Raw genomic sequence first — 16,529 nt, forward strand, 5'->3', positions numbered from 1 at the left:
ACGCGGTACGTCTTCTATGTGTTTACGTTTTGGTAAATCTAACACTGGGGTGTTCGAATATGTTGATTCAGATTATGGCAAAGATTTGGATAAACGAAGATCAATTACAGGGTATGTGTTTACTCTAAATGGTTGTGCTGTTAGTTGGAAAGCCCAGTTACAGTCTACAGTTGCCCTGTCTTCTACCGAGGCAGAGTACATGGCGATTACAGAAGCAGTTAAGGAAGATATCTGGTTGAAGGGGTTATTTGGAGAACTCGATGATAGAATAAAGGTGACCACATTTTTCTGAGACAACCAGAGTGCTATCTTCTTGAGTAAAGATCAAATGTTTCATGACCGAACAAAGCATATTTATATTCGTTATCATCTTGTGCGGGATATCATTGAAAAAGGTGATTGTGTTGTGGACAAGATTCATACAGATTATAATCCCGCTGATATGTTCACTAAAAGTCTTCCTATAGCCAAGTTCAAATTATGTTTGGACATGGTGGGTGTTTCTGATCGCAGTTGAGCCTGAAGGCTCGTAGGTGGAGGAAGTATTATTTATTTTTCGGAAAAAAAAATTCTCTATATAAAATTTGCAGGTTCTTATGGAAGTTTTAGAGTTTGATGAGCTATATGTTTTGACTAATCGTAAAGCATGACTTGCTTAATTTTGACGTCAAGGTGAAGATTGTGGAAAAGTTGCCTCCAAAATTAGCAAGTGACAAATAGTTCAGGGGTTATTTATGTAACTTATCATTTACTATTCATAGTTTGACTATGAATAGTAATATAAGTGTGAAATTGAAAATGAGAATGGACGGTGAGTTACATGTGGGGCGCCTAACTTCTTCTTCGCCTACAATTATGGACGGCTTTTTTTTTCTTTCCTTTTCATATGTTCTCTTTTGGCTATAAATAGCCTAAGCCAGAAGGCTTGAAATAATAACCCACGAACCAAATCAAATATATATATATATATATATATATATATATATATATATATATATATATATATATATATATATATATATATATATTGATACACCACCGTATATTTTAGCTCTCCCACTCTATTTGTAATCTCTTTCATAATCCCTGTAAACACTGCAAATTATAGTGAATTGTTTCTCGGCTTCCTCCGCCCGTGGTTTTTTCCCGATTTGGGTTTCCACGTAAATTCCTGTGTCTCTATTCTATTTATTTTATTCGTATTACGTTGTGATTATTACGCTTTGTTAATTTTTGATCCCATTCCGCATTGAGCTAATATTATTTAAGTCAATTTGGATCCGTCGTATTTTACAACATTAATACACTTCATAAGTTTTACATACTAGATTATTCACAAGATCATATATTATTTATGCTATTGTTTTAGAACATGACGTTACAACATACATAGAGTCGTGAAACTCACCTAATAGTAGCTATCCACAAAATATGATGTGAATACATTAATATATTACCTGCAAGGAACACATGTCTATTGGAAACAACCTATAACATATCATCACATACATAAGCATCTACAGGTCTTTTACACTTTACTAAACAATCCCTAACTATCTATAAAGTTAACAAGTGAGCTTTTTATATAATTTAAGTTATGGAACCCAACAACATGTGGAGATGAATATAGTTTTCTACAACGTGTATTTGTACGTCTAGCATATGTACATGCCAACATGCGATCTATCTAGGATACAATAGTGTTATCATGTATTCATCATCCAACAATGAAACAGAGTTAAGTAAACCGTTACTTTCTTCGGTGAAAAAGGCTGGTTGTTTAGGTGGAGGCAATACACCATCACTAATCAGCATAAGAACCACTGATAACATAGTTGGCCTATCTTCTGGATGATGTTGAACACACAATAATCCAACATGTATTGATCGTTGTATTTCAGATACGACACATGAGTTACATAAAGATACACTCATGAGTTCAATGGACTTGCCTTCCTTATAGAGTCTCCATGCCTGATCGAAACCCAACATAGATCATATAAGTATGTCAAAGGGTGATGTTAAGATGATAGTAGTTTTACATCGATTTTAGTCTACCCGATTAACTTACATGTCCAAGAAGGTTGTCACTATGAGCCTCGCGAGAGAATTCTCTGTTTTTCTTCCCACTTACTATCTCTAGCACAAGAACACCAAAGCTAAATACATCCGACTTTGTTGAGAAACGCCCGTGTACTGCATACTCTGGAGAAATGTATCCACTGCACCCAAGTTCAATTCATAAACACATATTATTGCTAGGATTATATCTGTTTTATTTCAAAATTTCCCATTTTCATTGGAAGGAATTGTTAAAATGTTTTATAGATTCTTACTGTGTTCCAACCACATTCTTTGTCTTAGCTGTGGCATCCTATCCTACAAACTTTCTTGCAAGGCCAAAATCAGATATTTTTGGATTCATTTGGCTGTCCAACAATATATTACCTGCCTTGAGATCTCTATGGATGATTTGGAGGTGGGAATCTTGATGTAAATAAAGAATACCCCGCGCCATACCATGGATAATATTAAAGCATTGAGGCCAATCAAGCATTGAACTTCTAGTTTCATCTGCTCAATATGAACTACTTATAGTACATGCAAGTCGCTAAAACAAGTGTGAATGTAAGGCATTAGAGAGAGTCCAACCAAATAGAAACGAGTCCAAGCTTTTGTTATCCATGTATTCATAAATTAGAATCTTTTCATTTCCATGAATGCAATATCCAAGGAGCTTCACAAGATTCCGATGTTGGAGTTTGGCAATACAAATGACTTCATTTTGGAACTCTTCTTGTCCTTGTTGGGATGTTTCTGAGAGCCGCTTTACAGCTACTACTTTTCCGTCTTCCAACACACCCTAAAGGATATATATATATATATATATATATATATATATATATATATATATATATATATATATATATATATATATATATATATATATATATATATATTGGAGCTTGTGATTTAAAAATTCCTCAAGTATTAGAAAACGTCAATATGTTACCTTGTAAACTGGACCAAAACCACCTTCTCCAATCTTATTGTCAATGTTAAAGTTATTAGTAGCCTTTGCTATTCCATACAGGCTGAAAAAAGGTAATTCATCAAAGTTTTCCGTCTGAACTTTATCCTTATCAAATGCGTGTCCCCTGTTCCCTACACAAGTTCACTTTCCACTTCTCATTATTAAATGAATCTGCCAAAAATCATACTCAAACAAACTTGTACGTAGTCATAATGTTTGTTAATGTTTCATTTCTTGAAGCATAAAAAATGACTTGTTTATGTTTACCTCGTCCTTTCTTGTGAGGCATTTTCATTTTCTTCCTACAAGCATATGCTACTGCAGACACAAGCATTGCTGCTGAAGAAACGGAAAGCACAATAATGAGAAGTGCCTTATTCTTGTTAACACCGGATTTGCCTTTTTTCAATAAATACAAGAATTAGTAAGACTACAAAGCAAACGAGTAGAACACCAACATAGTTTATTTATTTTATTTGTCAAGATGCCTTATAAACGATTGTGTAAACCAATTCTCAGAAAGGTTCACTTAATTAAATCCACATCCTTTCTATTATCAATATGTTTTAGCATGTAGTAGGATTCACTATTATATAAAGATTGTACCTTGTAAGTCAGAGGTTGCCATTTTTATGTAAAGTTCCTGATGATCATCATACTTTCGAATATCCATAAGGTCATCAAACCATATCTAAATCTGCATAAGCTGTACAAGAGCAATTCCTTCTGCAAGCCTTCTCACATTTTTCACGAGACATGCTCACATTGTACCATGAATGACGTGTATCTGGAAATTTTACTCCTGAAATTTTATGGAAGACATCTTGGGTCCCACAATTCAAAGGTTTTTTGCGTTTACACCCATCAGACATATCTCCTTGATTCCATCCTTGTAGAACTCTTGGTTCAAAACCTTCAATACAACTATAAATCGGATTTCGGATTCTCAACTGTGCATATTCCATAAGGACCACAACGTCCATAAAGACTACATGTATCAACAACTATATTTCCATACGCAGCCCATTCTTGTGTTCGCTCAATCCAATTTGACTGCATTATAATGGCATCATGCATCATAAGCATTCTAAAAACAACAGAAGTCTTGAGTGTAAATCTATAATACATCTCCTTGTCGTTAACAGTAAACTCTAACAAGAAAATTGGACCCGTGTTTTCAATAGGACGCCCCCGAAACCCAAGACCATTCCATGGTCCAACCCTGGCGTGTTCAACTAGACCTTTTTCCATAACTAACTGTGGATATCCATTCGGGTCTAACCAGAGTTTATACAGACCAATAGAGGGATCATCAGGGCTTTTCCATGATGATAAGTAGCTCTCTCTTCCTGTTGTCAAATCCTTCCCGAATTGTACCTTGTAAGTCAGAGGGATCATCAGGGCTTTTCCATGATGATAAGTAGATCTTATTATTTGTTTTGGCCTTAGGACGTGTACGTTGGGTGTAATGCCCAGTACGCTGCGCGAACTGCACCTCACCTATGATCTGTCCCCATATTGGTCGAGTACACAGGGCGTATGGCCCAGTCCAACTTTTGGTCATTTTAAGCCTTGAACCTTTAGGCTTTGCTTGTTGGGCTTGAACTATAGACTTTCATGGTAATGGGTTACTTCTAAATTTGGGCCCATGATGGACCTTGGATGATCTTTGAAGATGGGCCTATGATTTTGTTTAGGCTTAAATGAAAATGATAAATTGGCCCCTTTACCTTAGATATCGGACAAATAGGGTAGAGTTTCAGTTATGGGTTATGTCCCAATTATTAATCGGGGCTTTATTTGTTTAGTCAAAGCGGGGATTTTTCCGGTCTAGTAGCCCCGACGTTATCTAGTTTTTCAACAGTTGAGGTGAGTTTTCTCACTAAATCCATGAGTAGAAGGCACCAATGTCGGCCCATTACTTGTTGAGTAGAATGTTAGTTGCTTTGTGATACTTGTATGAAAGACTAGGATATGGCCCCTGATTTGCATGAAAAACCAGGATCTGGCCCCTGGTAATTATATGAAAGACCAGGATCTGGCCACTGGCACTTGTATGTAAGGCCGGGATGTGGCCCCCGACACTGTATGGAAATACTATGATTTGACCCATAACATTTATTCTTTTTTGTGTGGTATGTGGTACTTTGGGGAACTCACTAAGCTTTATGCTTATAGTTTATGTTAATGGTTTCAGGTACTTCCGATTTGAAAAGGAAGGGCTCGACATGATGACACAACATCCTCCCCTCATGACTTCCGCATTTGACATATTTGTACTATGATATTTTGAGTATTATCACTTGGCATTGATTTTGAACAATTAATGAATGATTTGATAAATTGTTAAAAGAAAAATTACTCCAAAAATGACTTCTGTTGAAGGTAGTATGGATGAATATAGGTCAATGCTTCAACAGTTCAATGTTGAGGTTGAAAAGAAGAAAAATGTTCAAAAGATTCTTTCAAAAATTGACCTCTCAAAGTATGTTGACATTCAAAAGGAGATTTCCTCTTGATCAAATTGTGAAAGTGAGGTGTTCAAAACCCTGAAAGAATTCTTGTATCCGATCTTGTTAAAAATAGATAAGTGGTTAGAAATTCAAGGCATTATCAAAAACCATAAGGGAATTCATGCACAAGAATTGAAGCTTGCTCCTATCCTGATGATCAACAAAGTTAGGAATCTCAATTTGGTTCCTCTTACAGATGCAACTTCTACATCAATAATACCAGGTGCTTATTGTGTTAGAAGAAAGTCAAAACATGCAAAGATCCTCTTGCCTTTTGGAACAGTTTAGATAAATAATTCTCTACCAATGGGAGTAGATCCTGTTCAACATCTCTTCATAAGATAACCATAAGATGGAATGTTTTATTTTGATGATAGAGACGAACAATACCGAGATCTACTGTCATCATTACTAGGTTTGTTAGGGTTTGATCTTTTGGTGAGTTTTATAAAAACTATAACGTTTGCTTGAACTTATATTAGAAACATATATGTAGTTTTTATATATACAGATATTTTCCTTAAATTATTGATAAGTTATAGAATTCATGATAAGTTTTTGATTTTTTGATTTTTTGTTATTTTTTTCACAATTAAATTACATCAAGATTGCAACCAAATGTTACATTAGGTATATAGCTAACTGCTAATTTTCTTTAATAATAACACATAAAAATGTATTTTATGAAAATACCAACACCATTACTATATATTGTCCCTAAATTTCGGAGGCCCTTTCAAATCGCAGGCCCATGCGACCACACCAATCACACAACCCGAGGGCTGCCACTGGTGACGATTACGAGCATGAAATACTGGATTGCAAGCCATATATAAAGTCGATAAGTTATCACAAAAGTTAGAGAGGATGAAGAAAGATATCCAACTCACGAAACAAGTAAGAGAACCATCTAAGTTCCACAGTAGTACTAGCAAGGGCACGATATTCAGCTTCACTGCTTGATCGTGAGACGGTCGTTTTTTTCTTGGCAGTCCATGATACAAGATTTGGGCTAACATTCTATAAATTGATGGTTAACAAAACTCAAGAATGACTTTGGTCTTTTGATTGATTTCTTCTTACAACGATTACAACCTGAGAGGAAATAAATAAGCCTAACAATCATCTAAACAAGGAAAGAGAGAATTGATAGACCAAGAATTAAGGAGAGAATATATGGACGAAAATAGAGCAAATCCTATACTCCCCCTCAAGATGGAACATGAAGGTCGCAAATGCCCATCTTGTTTAGTAAGGAACGAAGTTGTTGCGTGCCGAGACCCTTGGTCAGGAGGTCAGCAAGTTGGAGTTTACTTTCAATTGGTTGAGGCTCTATGCCTTTGGTCTCCACAAGTTCACGAACAAAAAACAGTCAATTTTGACATGTTTTGTCTGTTCATGGTAAACGGGATTGTTGGCTATGTGACGAGCCGCTTGATTATCACAAAACAAAGACGTTGGTGTTGTAAGTTGAACTTGCATATCTTTGAGTAACCATCTCACCCAAAGGATTTCACTAACAGTGGAAGCCATCGCTCTATATTCTGCCTCGGATCGTCTTGTGAAAGGGCACCTAAGCCATTTTGAGTCACAGTAGGCAGTCAAAGTTGAAGGTCCTTCGTGGGGAAGAAGAATCCATTGGTCGGGTGTTCCTTTTAAGTATCTTAAGACTCGATTTGCAGCTTCCAAATGGTATTGTCGAGTGTCCGATACAAATTGACTTAGGACATTTACTGCATATGTGACATCAGGTCGGGTAGCTTGTAAATACAACAATCTTCCCACAAGTCTTCGGTATTGGGTAGCATCAACTCGAGCTTCTTCTTCTCCTTTGTCTAGTTTGGTTCCTTACTCGAAGGGAAATGCACTTGGCCGACAACCCAACATCCCACTATCCTTTAAGATATCCAAGATGTATTTCCGTTGACTCAAAACTAAACCATTCCTTGTTTTGGCTACTTCAATGCCAAGAAAATATTTCAGGTGGGCAAGATTTTTTATACTAAATTCATTGTCAAGCTGTTTTATTTGTTGAATCTTTTCAGAATTATCCCCAATAATGATGACCTCATCCACATGAATGAGGATAGCAATATAGACACCTACCTTTTGATATGTGAAAAAGGGATGATCGGCCTTTGACTGTTCAAAGTTCAAGGAGAGAAGAAAACTTGTTAACTTTCTGTACCAGTCCCTTGATGCTTGCTTAAGCCCGTAAAGAGATTTCCGAAGATAACATACCCTAGTCTCTCCTTCTTTTGCAAACCCTTTAGGAATCTTCATGTAGACATATTCATCTAGGTCTCCATGTAAGAATGCATTGTTGACGTCTAGTTGATGGATGATCCAATCTTTCTTGGTTGCAACAGCTAATAGAGTTTGAACAATGACATGCTTGGCAACTGGAGCAAAAGTTTCATGATAGTCCACTCCTTCCATTTGTGTGAATCCTTTAGCGACGAGTCTGGATTTGTATCTCTCAAGCTTTCCATTAGATTTGAAATTTGTCTTATAAACCCATTTTGACTCTATAGTTCACTTTCCTTTGGCAATTCTTCCAAAGTCCACATTCTGTTCTTTTCAAGAGCCTTTATTTCTCGCTGCATGGCATTCCGCCATTTCTCATCCTGTGTAGCTTGTTCAAAACAACTTGGTTCATGATTAGAACTTATTGTTGTTAGAAAAGCTTTGTGAGAATGAGAGTTTATCATAGGAAACAAAATGAGATATAGGGTGTACCGTCGAGTTTGCTTGACTGGAGCCGGGTTGGGAATTTGTGACCGAAGGGGGAGATTCACGACGTATTCATTAAGGTGAACCGGTTGTGTTCTAACCCTTTTGCTTCTTGGTTCCGGTTCTTCATGAGGAATGTCATGGTCCTCTTCGATTTCTTGACCCAAAATAGGACTGTCATTTGCAAAAGAATTATTTTCATGTTGAGCAATGTTTTCTTTTTCAGTCCTTATATCTTCTGATGTGGTGCTAGGAGAATCTTGTGGCGGTTCATCAAAACAATTTTTTTGTTCACCGCTGTCCAAATTGGAGTTGGTGAACTCAAAATCATCATGAACTTTGGTTGGCTCATCTTTGTTGCAATCAGGGCTTCCGGCGATGTTCTTGAAAGGAAAATTTTCTTCAAGAGATAACACGTCCCGACTCACAATGATTTTCTTACTTTTAATGCCGTAAATTTTGTATCCCTTTGTTCCTTGCGAGTAACCCAAAAAAACCCTGTGTTTCCCTTTTTCTTCAAACTTATCCCCCTTAGTGTTGGTATTTTTGAAATAAGCTAAGCACCCAAAAACTCTCAAATGCTCATATTTGGGTTCTTCTTTCCAAACTAGTTCGTAAGGAGTCTTGTTTTTAATCACCTTTGATGGAAGACGATTTATTATATATGCAGCGGTTAAGATAAATTCTCCCCAAAACCTTTTTGGAATATTTGCCTCAAGTGTAAGGCGCGTGCTGTCTCGAGCAAGTGTCTGTGTTTCCTTTCTACTACTGTATTTTGTTGTGGGGTGTGAGGGCAGGTAGTCTCTAACAAGATTCCATTTTTATCATAAAAAGCAATCATGGAGTTGGATGTAAACTCCCCATCTTTGTCACATCTAACCCTCTTGATTTGTTTCCCAAATTGAACCTCAACAAGCTTATGAAATTTCACTAAACATTGACTAGCATCGCATTTGTGTTTTATTAGGATGACCCATACCGATCTACTATAATTATCAACAATGGTGAGAAAAAAATTTGCACATGTGTATAAAGGAACCCGATAACCTTCCCAAATGTCACAATGAATGAGTTCAAAACAACCATTGCTTTCAATAAAACTGTTTGGAAAAGGATTACGAACATGTTTGGCCTTAGCACGAATCACAAAAGACATTGCTAAGTTTACTAGAATTATTTTTAAAGAGATTGATATTGGAGAGTTTATCCCTTGAAGCATGTCCTAATCTTTTATGCCATGTATTCGTTGTGGTCATCATGACTCGTCTTCCCTTCTTGAACATGTCCATGAGATACAACCCCCCTTGGCACTTATCCGATCCAATCAAGCTCCTCGTTCGAAGCCCCTACATGACAAAAAAAAAGTAGGGAAAAGGTTACAGCACATTGGAAATCCTTGCATATTTTACTAACAGAAAGAAGTTTATGCTTAAAATTAGGAATATAAAGTACCCTTTTTAATTTTGCTTCCCCTGGCAGCAAAAAATCTCCCTTTCCCTAAACAGGGATTGCATCCCCAGTTGGTATAACGACAGGAGCCTCATTTGAGATTCCCTTCTTATTTTTAAGAAGGATGGGTTTGTAAATTATGTATTTGTTGCAACCCGTGTCAACAACCCACACATCATCCCCATTACCTGTCATGTTGGCCTCAGATTTTGGCTCAACATTATTGCTCAAACTCAAAAAAAAACTTCACAAACTCTTGGTATTGTTCCTAATTTAGCCCAGGTATAGAGCTTGTTCGAGTGTCAACACATGCTGCCTTCGGCTTTGTCTTCTCGTCTTTCTTCTCAGGCCACCAATCGGGATAACCAACTAGTTTGAAACACCTTTCTCGTTTGTGACCATTCCTTCCACAAAAAGTGCATTGGTCGTCATGTTTGTTTTCCTTTTCTTGTTTGCCCATGTATTTTTCTTTCGAGGATCTAAAATTGTTATCACGTCTCTAAAATGTCTTGAATGCAGCAGGTTCTAGTATAACTCAGTTCTCAAGCGAAATGGCCCTTTGCCTCTCGTCTTATGCTACCATGTGGTTGGTCATCCCTAAGGTAGGAACAGGTTTTGTTGCTAAGATCTGGGTCCTGATAACATTGAAGTCGTTGTCTAGACCCATAAGAAACTCATAGAGTTGTTGTTTTTCAAGGTGAGCGGTAATTTTCTTGCCCAGTTTACATGTACATTTGTTACAGAACAAAATGGAAAAGAAAAAGTTGAATGGGACTCATCCCATAATGACCTGAGACGGGTGTAGTAAGCCGAAACACTACTGCCCTCTTGACGTGTAACGGCGATCTTCTGCTTCAATTTATAAGCCCTTGGTACACTTTCTTTCCCAAATATTGCCTTCAGATCTGACCAAATCTCTGATGATGTTTTAGCATATTTCATGCTGTCACATATCCCTTTCTCAATGGTTGTGGTAATCCCCCTCTTTATCATCGCATCGCACCTCATCCATGGTTTGTATTCAGAAGATGAAATATATGGTTTCTTCAAGGTTCCATCAACACAATTTGTTTTGTTTTTTGGCAAAGAGAAAATTGGTCATCTCTCGCACCCAATCGTTGTAGGTTCCATCTGTAAGAACCTCATTGACATAAGGTTGCTTAAGGGAATCCGAAGGGTGTAGGTAATATGGAAATGAAAAGTTGATCGCGCTGGATCCACCTTTGTCACCCTCGTTTTTTATCATGATGCTGGAATCGATTGATTTTAAAACCTCACTGATACCATCTAGAAATTGATGGCTAATTGAACTCAAGAATGACTTTTGTCTTTTGATTGATTTCTTCTTACAATGATTACAACCAAAGGAAATAAATAAGCCTAACAATCATCTAAACAAGGAAAAAGAGAGTTGATAGACCAATATTTAAGGAGAGAATATGTAACAACCCAAAAATCATGATATAAAAATTTTTGTTTTTAGATTAATAAATCGTTAATACATGTCTTTCCCACAAAAACCAGAGTAATTAAGTTTTAACGAAACATTAACAAATCAGAGTAATTCACCGAACACGAAAACATGTGGTGTGTGCTCTGCAATCATCTTGATCCCTTCCGTTTGAAAACCAGAGTACCTGAAACATAAACTGAAAACCATAAGCACAAAGCTTAGTGAGTTCCCCAAAATACCATACAACATACAACCACAGATTATCATGCAATACACATATAGTTGCCATAGGCTCCCCCCCCTCCATGGTCTGATATCCAAATGTCACGGGCTCCCCCCGTGGTCTTCCATGCAAGTATCACAGAGACAACTAGCATAGCATATAACACATAATGGGTCGGCATTGGTGCCTTCGACCCATGGATATTATAAGAAGACTCACCTCGAATACTGAACGATAGCTAACTAGATCCCAGCCCCAATATCAGCTCTACTCAACCCCTAAACAGAAACAATTCCTTAAGTATAACTCAGAATGCCCCAAAACCCATTATAAGTCAAACTTGGCCAAACGGTCAAAAAGTCAAGAAAGTCAACTCAGCCTGGCCGCCACGTCGTGGTACCCTTGTACCACGTCGTGGTGCCGGATACGACAAAGCAGTCACGAACCAACCCGCCACTATGTCGTGGTGGCCTTGCCACGTCGTGGTTACAGGGTTTTCAGCAGCTTAATGCATTCTACCACTTCATTTGATTCCAAAAGGTCTCCAACTCCGATTTAGTCCAAAATAGGGTCTAAATGGATAAAGTTTCCAACTTTATCCAATAGAACCCTCCAAAATGTATAGATCTCGACTTTTAAGATCCAAAACACTTCATGGCTTCACCAATGCTCGTCCAATACTTAGGGTTACTTGACCAAAAGCTATAAGAGAGTCTCTAACACCAAACACACCTTAAAAGTTGATGCTTTTCAGACATGCATGTCCAATGCATGTCTTAACTCTTAGTAGGTCAAAATAGGGCAAAAAGGCCAAGATTCCATGCATTACCCTCAAAACTCAAATCTAGACTAGATCCAAAGAGCCAAATGCTCCAAATGGCCTGGAGACTCATAAAGTTGCAAGCTTTATGAAGTCCAACCACCCAATGCAACAAGAAAAAGAGAAAAAGGGGAAAACCCATAGATTTAATCATAAATTCATAAAGATGAAGACTTTATACCTCCTTGAGATGCTAAAGGAAGGTTGTCACACCCCGAACCAGGACGGGGGAAACGTTCGAGGGCGGTTGTAACACCCCAAATTTCAATTGTTCAATGAAGGGCCAAAAGTGTAAATTTAGGAAAGGGACTCGACGAGTAGGTCCGCTTACTCGCCGAGTCGGCGACTTAGACTCGACGAGTTCGTGCTGAAGAGAGAAAACCCTAATCCCGGGGGTTGTACCCTATATAAAGCACATTATAACCCACCCTCAGCCTTTTTGCTACCTTTTTGATATCCAGAAACCCTAGAATCGAGTGAGCTTCCATTAATAGAGAGAATAGAGCTTTGGAGGAAAATATCTTGGAAAGGGGCTTGAAGATCAAGAGGTTTGCTGCTAAGGAGTGGTGTAGATCCGGGATCTACTTCAGTTGGAGCTCATATTGGAGGTAATAATCTGTTGCTTGGGCTCTTTTGCATCTAGATCTATTATCATTTGAGATTTGGGGCATTTTTGGTATGATTGAGAGCTATTTCGAGTTAGAGGCTTAGATCTGAGGTTGCTACTTCAGATCTAGGCTTGTGATGGTCCAAAATGTCATAAAGCTTATGTCCAAGAGTTGTTGGTAAAGCCCCTTTGTCATGAACCCTAGCCCTAGAGTGTTTTGGGCCTATATCTCCTTGGTTTCACGTAAAGTTTGCAACTTTATGTAAGGGTTAGAATGTAGAAGAGTGGATCTATGGATTGGAGCCCCTGCATGGCTCGAAAAGCCTCTGTATGGATTGAGAACTGGAGAGACTCGGTGAGTCACATGGGTGTACTCGACGAGTTGTATGAACATGTGCATGGACTCGGCGAGTTGAAGAACAACTCGGCGAGTCTGTTGAAGATTGCCTTGGACTCGGCGAGTCTGTTCTTGGACTCGGCGAGTCAGGTCGCAGAACCCCTAACCTCTTCTGGTTAAGACGCAGATCAGTGAGTCGAGGGGTGACTCAGTGAGTTGGACAGGTTGGGACTTGGAGATTGTTGGACTCGACGAGTCTTAGGGTGACTCGGCGAGTTGAGTCGTGTTTTAAGAGTTTTCAGAGTATAAGGACTCGACGAGTCAACGGGTTGACTCGGCGAGTAGGGTCAGTCAGGGAGTTTGACTTTGGCCTGGACTTTGACTTTGACCTTGACCTTCAAGGGTGTTATGGTAATTGGTTATTTATGTCAATGGTCCATTGATGGCAATAGGTATTGGAGTTTGGAGCAGTGCTTCGGGTGTATGCTTCCGTGGTTCGGTTCTTCATTTCAGGTGAGTTATCCTCACTGTACTCAAGGGTCTAAGGCACCAAGGCCGGCCCTTTGAATTATTGTTTAGAGCTTGTTATGTTATGTGATGATATGCTTGCTAGTATCCTGGTAAATAGGATAATGATATGAGGATATGCCATGCTAGCTTAGTATCCTAGAGGAATGGATAGTTAAGTGATGGCTAGTTCTGTTGGATCAGCGCCCTGGTAGTTAGGTAGTGGTTATTTATAGACCTGTAGTTGGTCTTGCCTTATGTACGCTGGTAGGAGGTTACCTGCGGGTTATGTATGTTGAGCAGTAGCAGAGGGTATTCCATCTCGGTAGGATGATAGGGCCCTAGTATGTTGGTTCTGTAGAGTGTTATGTGGTTGCCTGTTATGTGTGCATGTTGCTAGTGTAGGGGCATTCCAACCCGATGGTTGTGGGCCGAGAGTATTCCATCCAGATGGGATGATTGGACTCGTAGTAGGTTGGCATTCCAACCCAATGGTTGAGGGGCCTGGGGTATTCCATCCCGAGGGATGATTGGACCCATAGTAGTAGTTATTGTATGTATAGGAAGTGGGGCATTCCAACCCGATGGTTGTGGGCCAGGAGTATTCCATCCCGGTAAGATGATTGGACTCATAGTATGTTGGCATTCCAACCCGATGGTTGAGGGGCCTGGGGTATTCCATCTTGCGAGATGATTGGACCCATAGTAGTTATTGTAGTACGTATAGGTGTATGGGCATTCCAACCCGATGGTTGTGGGCCGAGAGTATTCCATCCCGGTAGGATGATTGGGCTCGTAGTATGTAGGCATTCCAACCCGATGGTTGAGGGCCAGGGGTATTCCAACCGGAAGGTTGATTGGACCCATAGTATGTTGTTCTTTGTTGCATGCGTATGTTTATGGGTGTATGGGTACTTTGGGGGAACTCACTAAGCTTTCGGGCTTACAGTTGCAGTTTATTGTTTCAGGTACTTCAGGAGATCGTGGCAAGGCGAAGGCGTGATCGTACCGCTCCTCATGTTTTATGATTTATGTGATATGGTTCTGGGGAATACTCTGATGTTTAAACTATTTTGAAAATAAGATGTATGAACTTAATGGTTTTTGAATGAAATAAAATGTTTTAATTTGGCTCAATTTTTATGGGTATTACAGCGGTTGACGTCATTGTATAATATCATAGCAATTGAATATAAATGATACATAGCAACCAAACATCATACATCACAATATACCAACATTTATTGTTTACAAATTGTACTTGTTCTTCGATTACACAAAAATAACATAAAATATGATGTCTCAAAAAGATAGCAAAATATACAGATCCAAGGCTCGAGTACCTGTTCACTGAGTCCCTGAGAATACAAGTCGTTTTGAAAAGCGTCAACATAGCATGTTGGTGAGTTCATAAGCATGTTTGCAGGAAAACTATATAATATCTTTGTTTATAATAAGTTGTAAAACTCCAAAAATCCGATATTTTCTATAAAAAGTAGTTTGAGAGTCTCGTTCCAAAATCGCATATAATTGCATGCTTGTTATTTATTTTCCTTTGTTTGTATTTGAAAAGGGTGTGTTCCCATAAAATCCTGTATTTTCTGTATATAAAAGAGTTGTGGTCTTAAAACCCTAAGACCAGAGTGGTGAACTTAGTTTACAAAATAGACGAAACATAGTTGTGTATTTTATAAAACTAAGAGAGTGTATATTCTTCGTAAATTCCAATAATATTGTTATTCTCTATGTGAGTCGCTACAACCATGCTAATATGACTAACGCGTCTGTCTTGACGTTCTTCAGGCGTCGGTTTCTAAAGATATTTGTCACCCTATACTGGCTCGTCTAACTGTAGCGAACAGCTCAGGTGTGGGGGTGTCAACCCCGTATAGATCTATACACAATATCCCGCTCTCCCTCCAGGAGACTCTAATTATAACTACAGGACTTACGATGTACACTAGGTAGGTACGAGTGAAGGAGTGTCTCACAAGATCCTTAACGGAATTTACGCGAATATTGAATTCCATTATTTAACGTTGTAAATAATGTTACTAGTGTATATTTCTGACTACAAATTATAAGTGACAAAAATAGTCATTTTTACCATAAGTGTCAAAAATAGCCCATTTTTACCATTGTTGTCAAAAATAGCCCAATTTTATCAAAATTGTCAATAAAGGCCCAATTTTACTAAAATTGTCAATAAAGGCCCAATTTTACTAAAATTGTCATGTAAGGCCCATTTACCAAAATTGTCATAAAAGGCCCATTTTTACTAAAATTGTCATATAAGGCCCATTTTAACTAAAATTATCATATAAGGCCCATTTAACTAAAATTGTCATATAAGGCCCATTTTAACTAAAATTGTCATATAAGGCCCATTTGACTAAAATTGTCATATAAGGCCCATTTTAACTAAAATTGTCATATAAGGCCCATTTTAGCTAAAATTGTCATATAAGGCCCATTTTTACCAAAATTGTCATAAAAGCTCATTTTACCAAAATGTTTACAAATGGCCCATTTTTACCATAATTACCATAAACGGCCCATTTTTACAAAAATATTCATATTTGATTATTTTCCAAGCTTTCATAACCAAACTTTGTTTAAACATATTCTTGGATTAATCCTTGTGATTTTTAACATGCATCAAGTGAAAACATTATTCATCTAGAAAGTAGTTTTCATTTTTAACAACATATCAGGTTAACTATGTTCCAACAACTTGAGATTCAACCAAAATCTCGAGTTCATGGACTTTTAGCATGATTTCACAATGTTTCAACACACATAACATGTAAAACATACACATGCAAACAAATATACAAAGATCTTTCACAATAC

At 38.0% G+C, this 16,529-nt stretch overlaps 1 protein-coding gene and 1 pseudogene across 1 annotated transcript; both read right to left on the reverse strand.

The window, feature by feature from the left end:
* Positions 1-1,683: 1,683 nt before the first annotated feature.
* Positions 1,684-3,906, reverse strand: LOC145131653 (G-type lectin S-receptor-like serine/threonine-protein kinase At4g27290; annotated as a pseudogene).
* A 52-nt stretch (positions 3,907-3,958) lies between these two features.
* On the reverse strand, positions 3,959-4,432 carry LOC145131654 (G-type lectin S-receptor-like serine/threonine-protein kinase At4g27290). Its single transcript, XM_079066313.1, has one exon. The coding sequence runs from the start codon at positions 4,430-4,432 to the stop codon at positions 3,959-3,961; it is 474 nt and encodes a 157-aa protein (XP_078922439.1).
* Between the last annotated feature and the right edge of the window lie 12,097 nt (positions 4,433-16,529).

The sequence above is a fragment of the Lactuca virosa genome, chromosome 8 (genome assembly GCF_052849685.1).
Source record: "Lactuca virosa cultivar CGN04683 chromosome 8, Lactuca_virosa_CGN04683_v6, whole genome shotgun sequence".
Classification (NCBI taxonomy): Eukaryota; Viridiplantae; Streptophyta; class Magnoliopsida; order Asterales; family Asteraceae; genus Lactuca; species Lactuca virosa.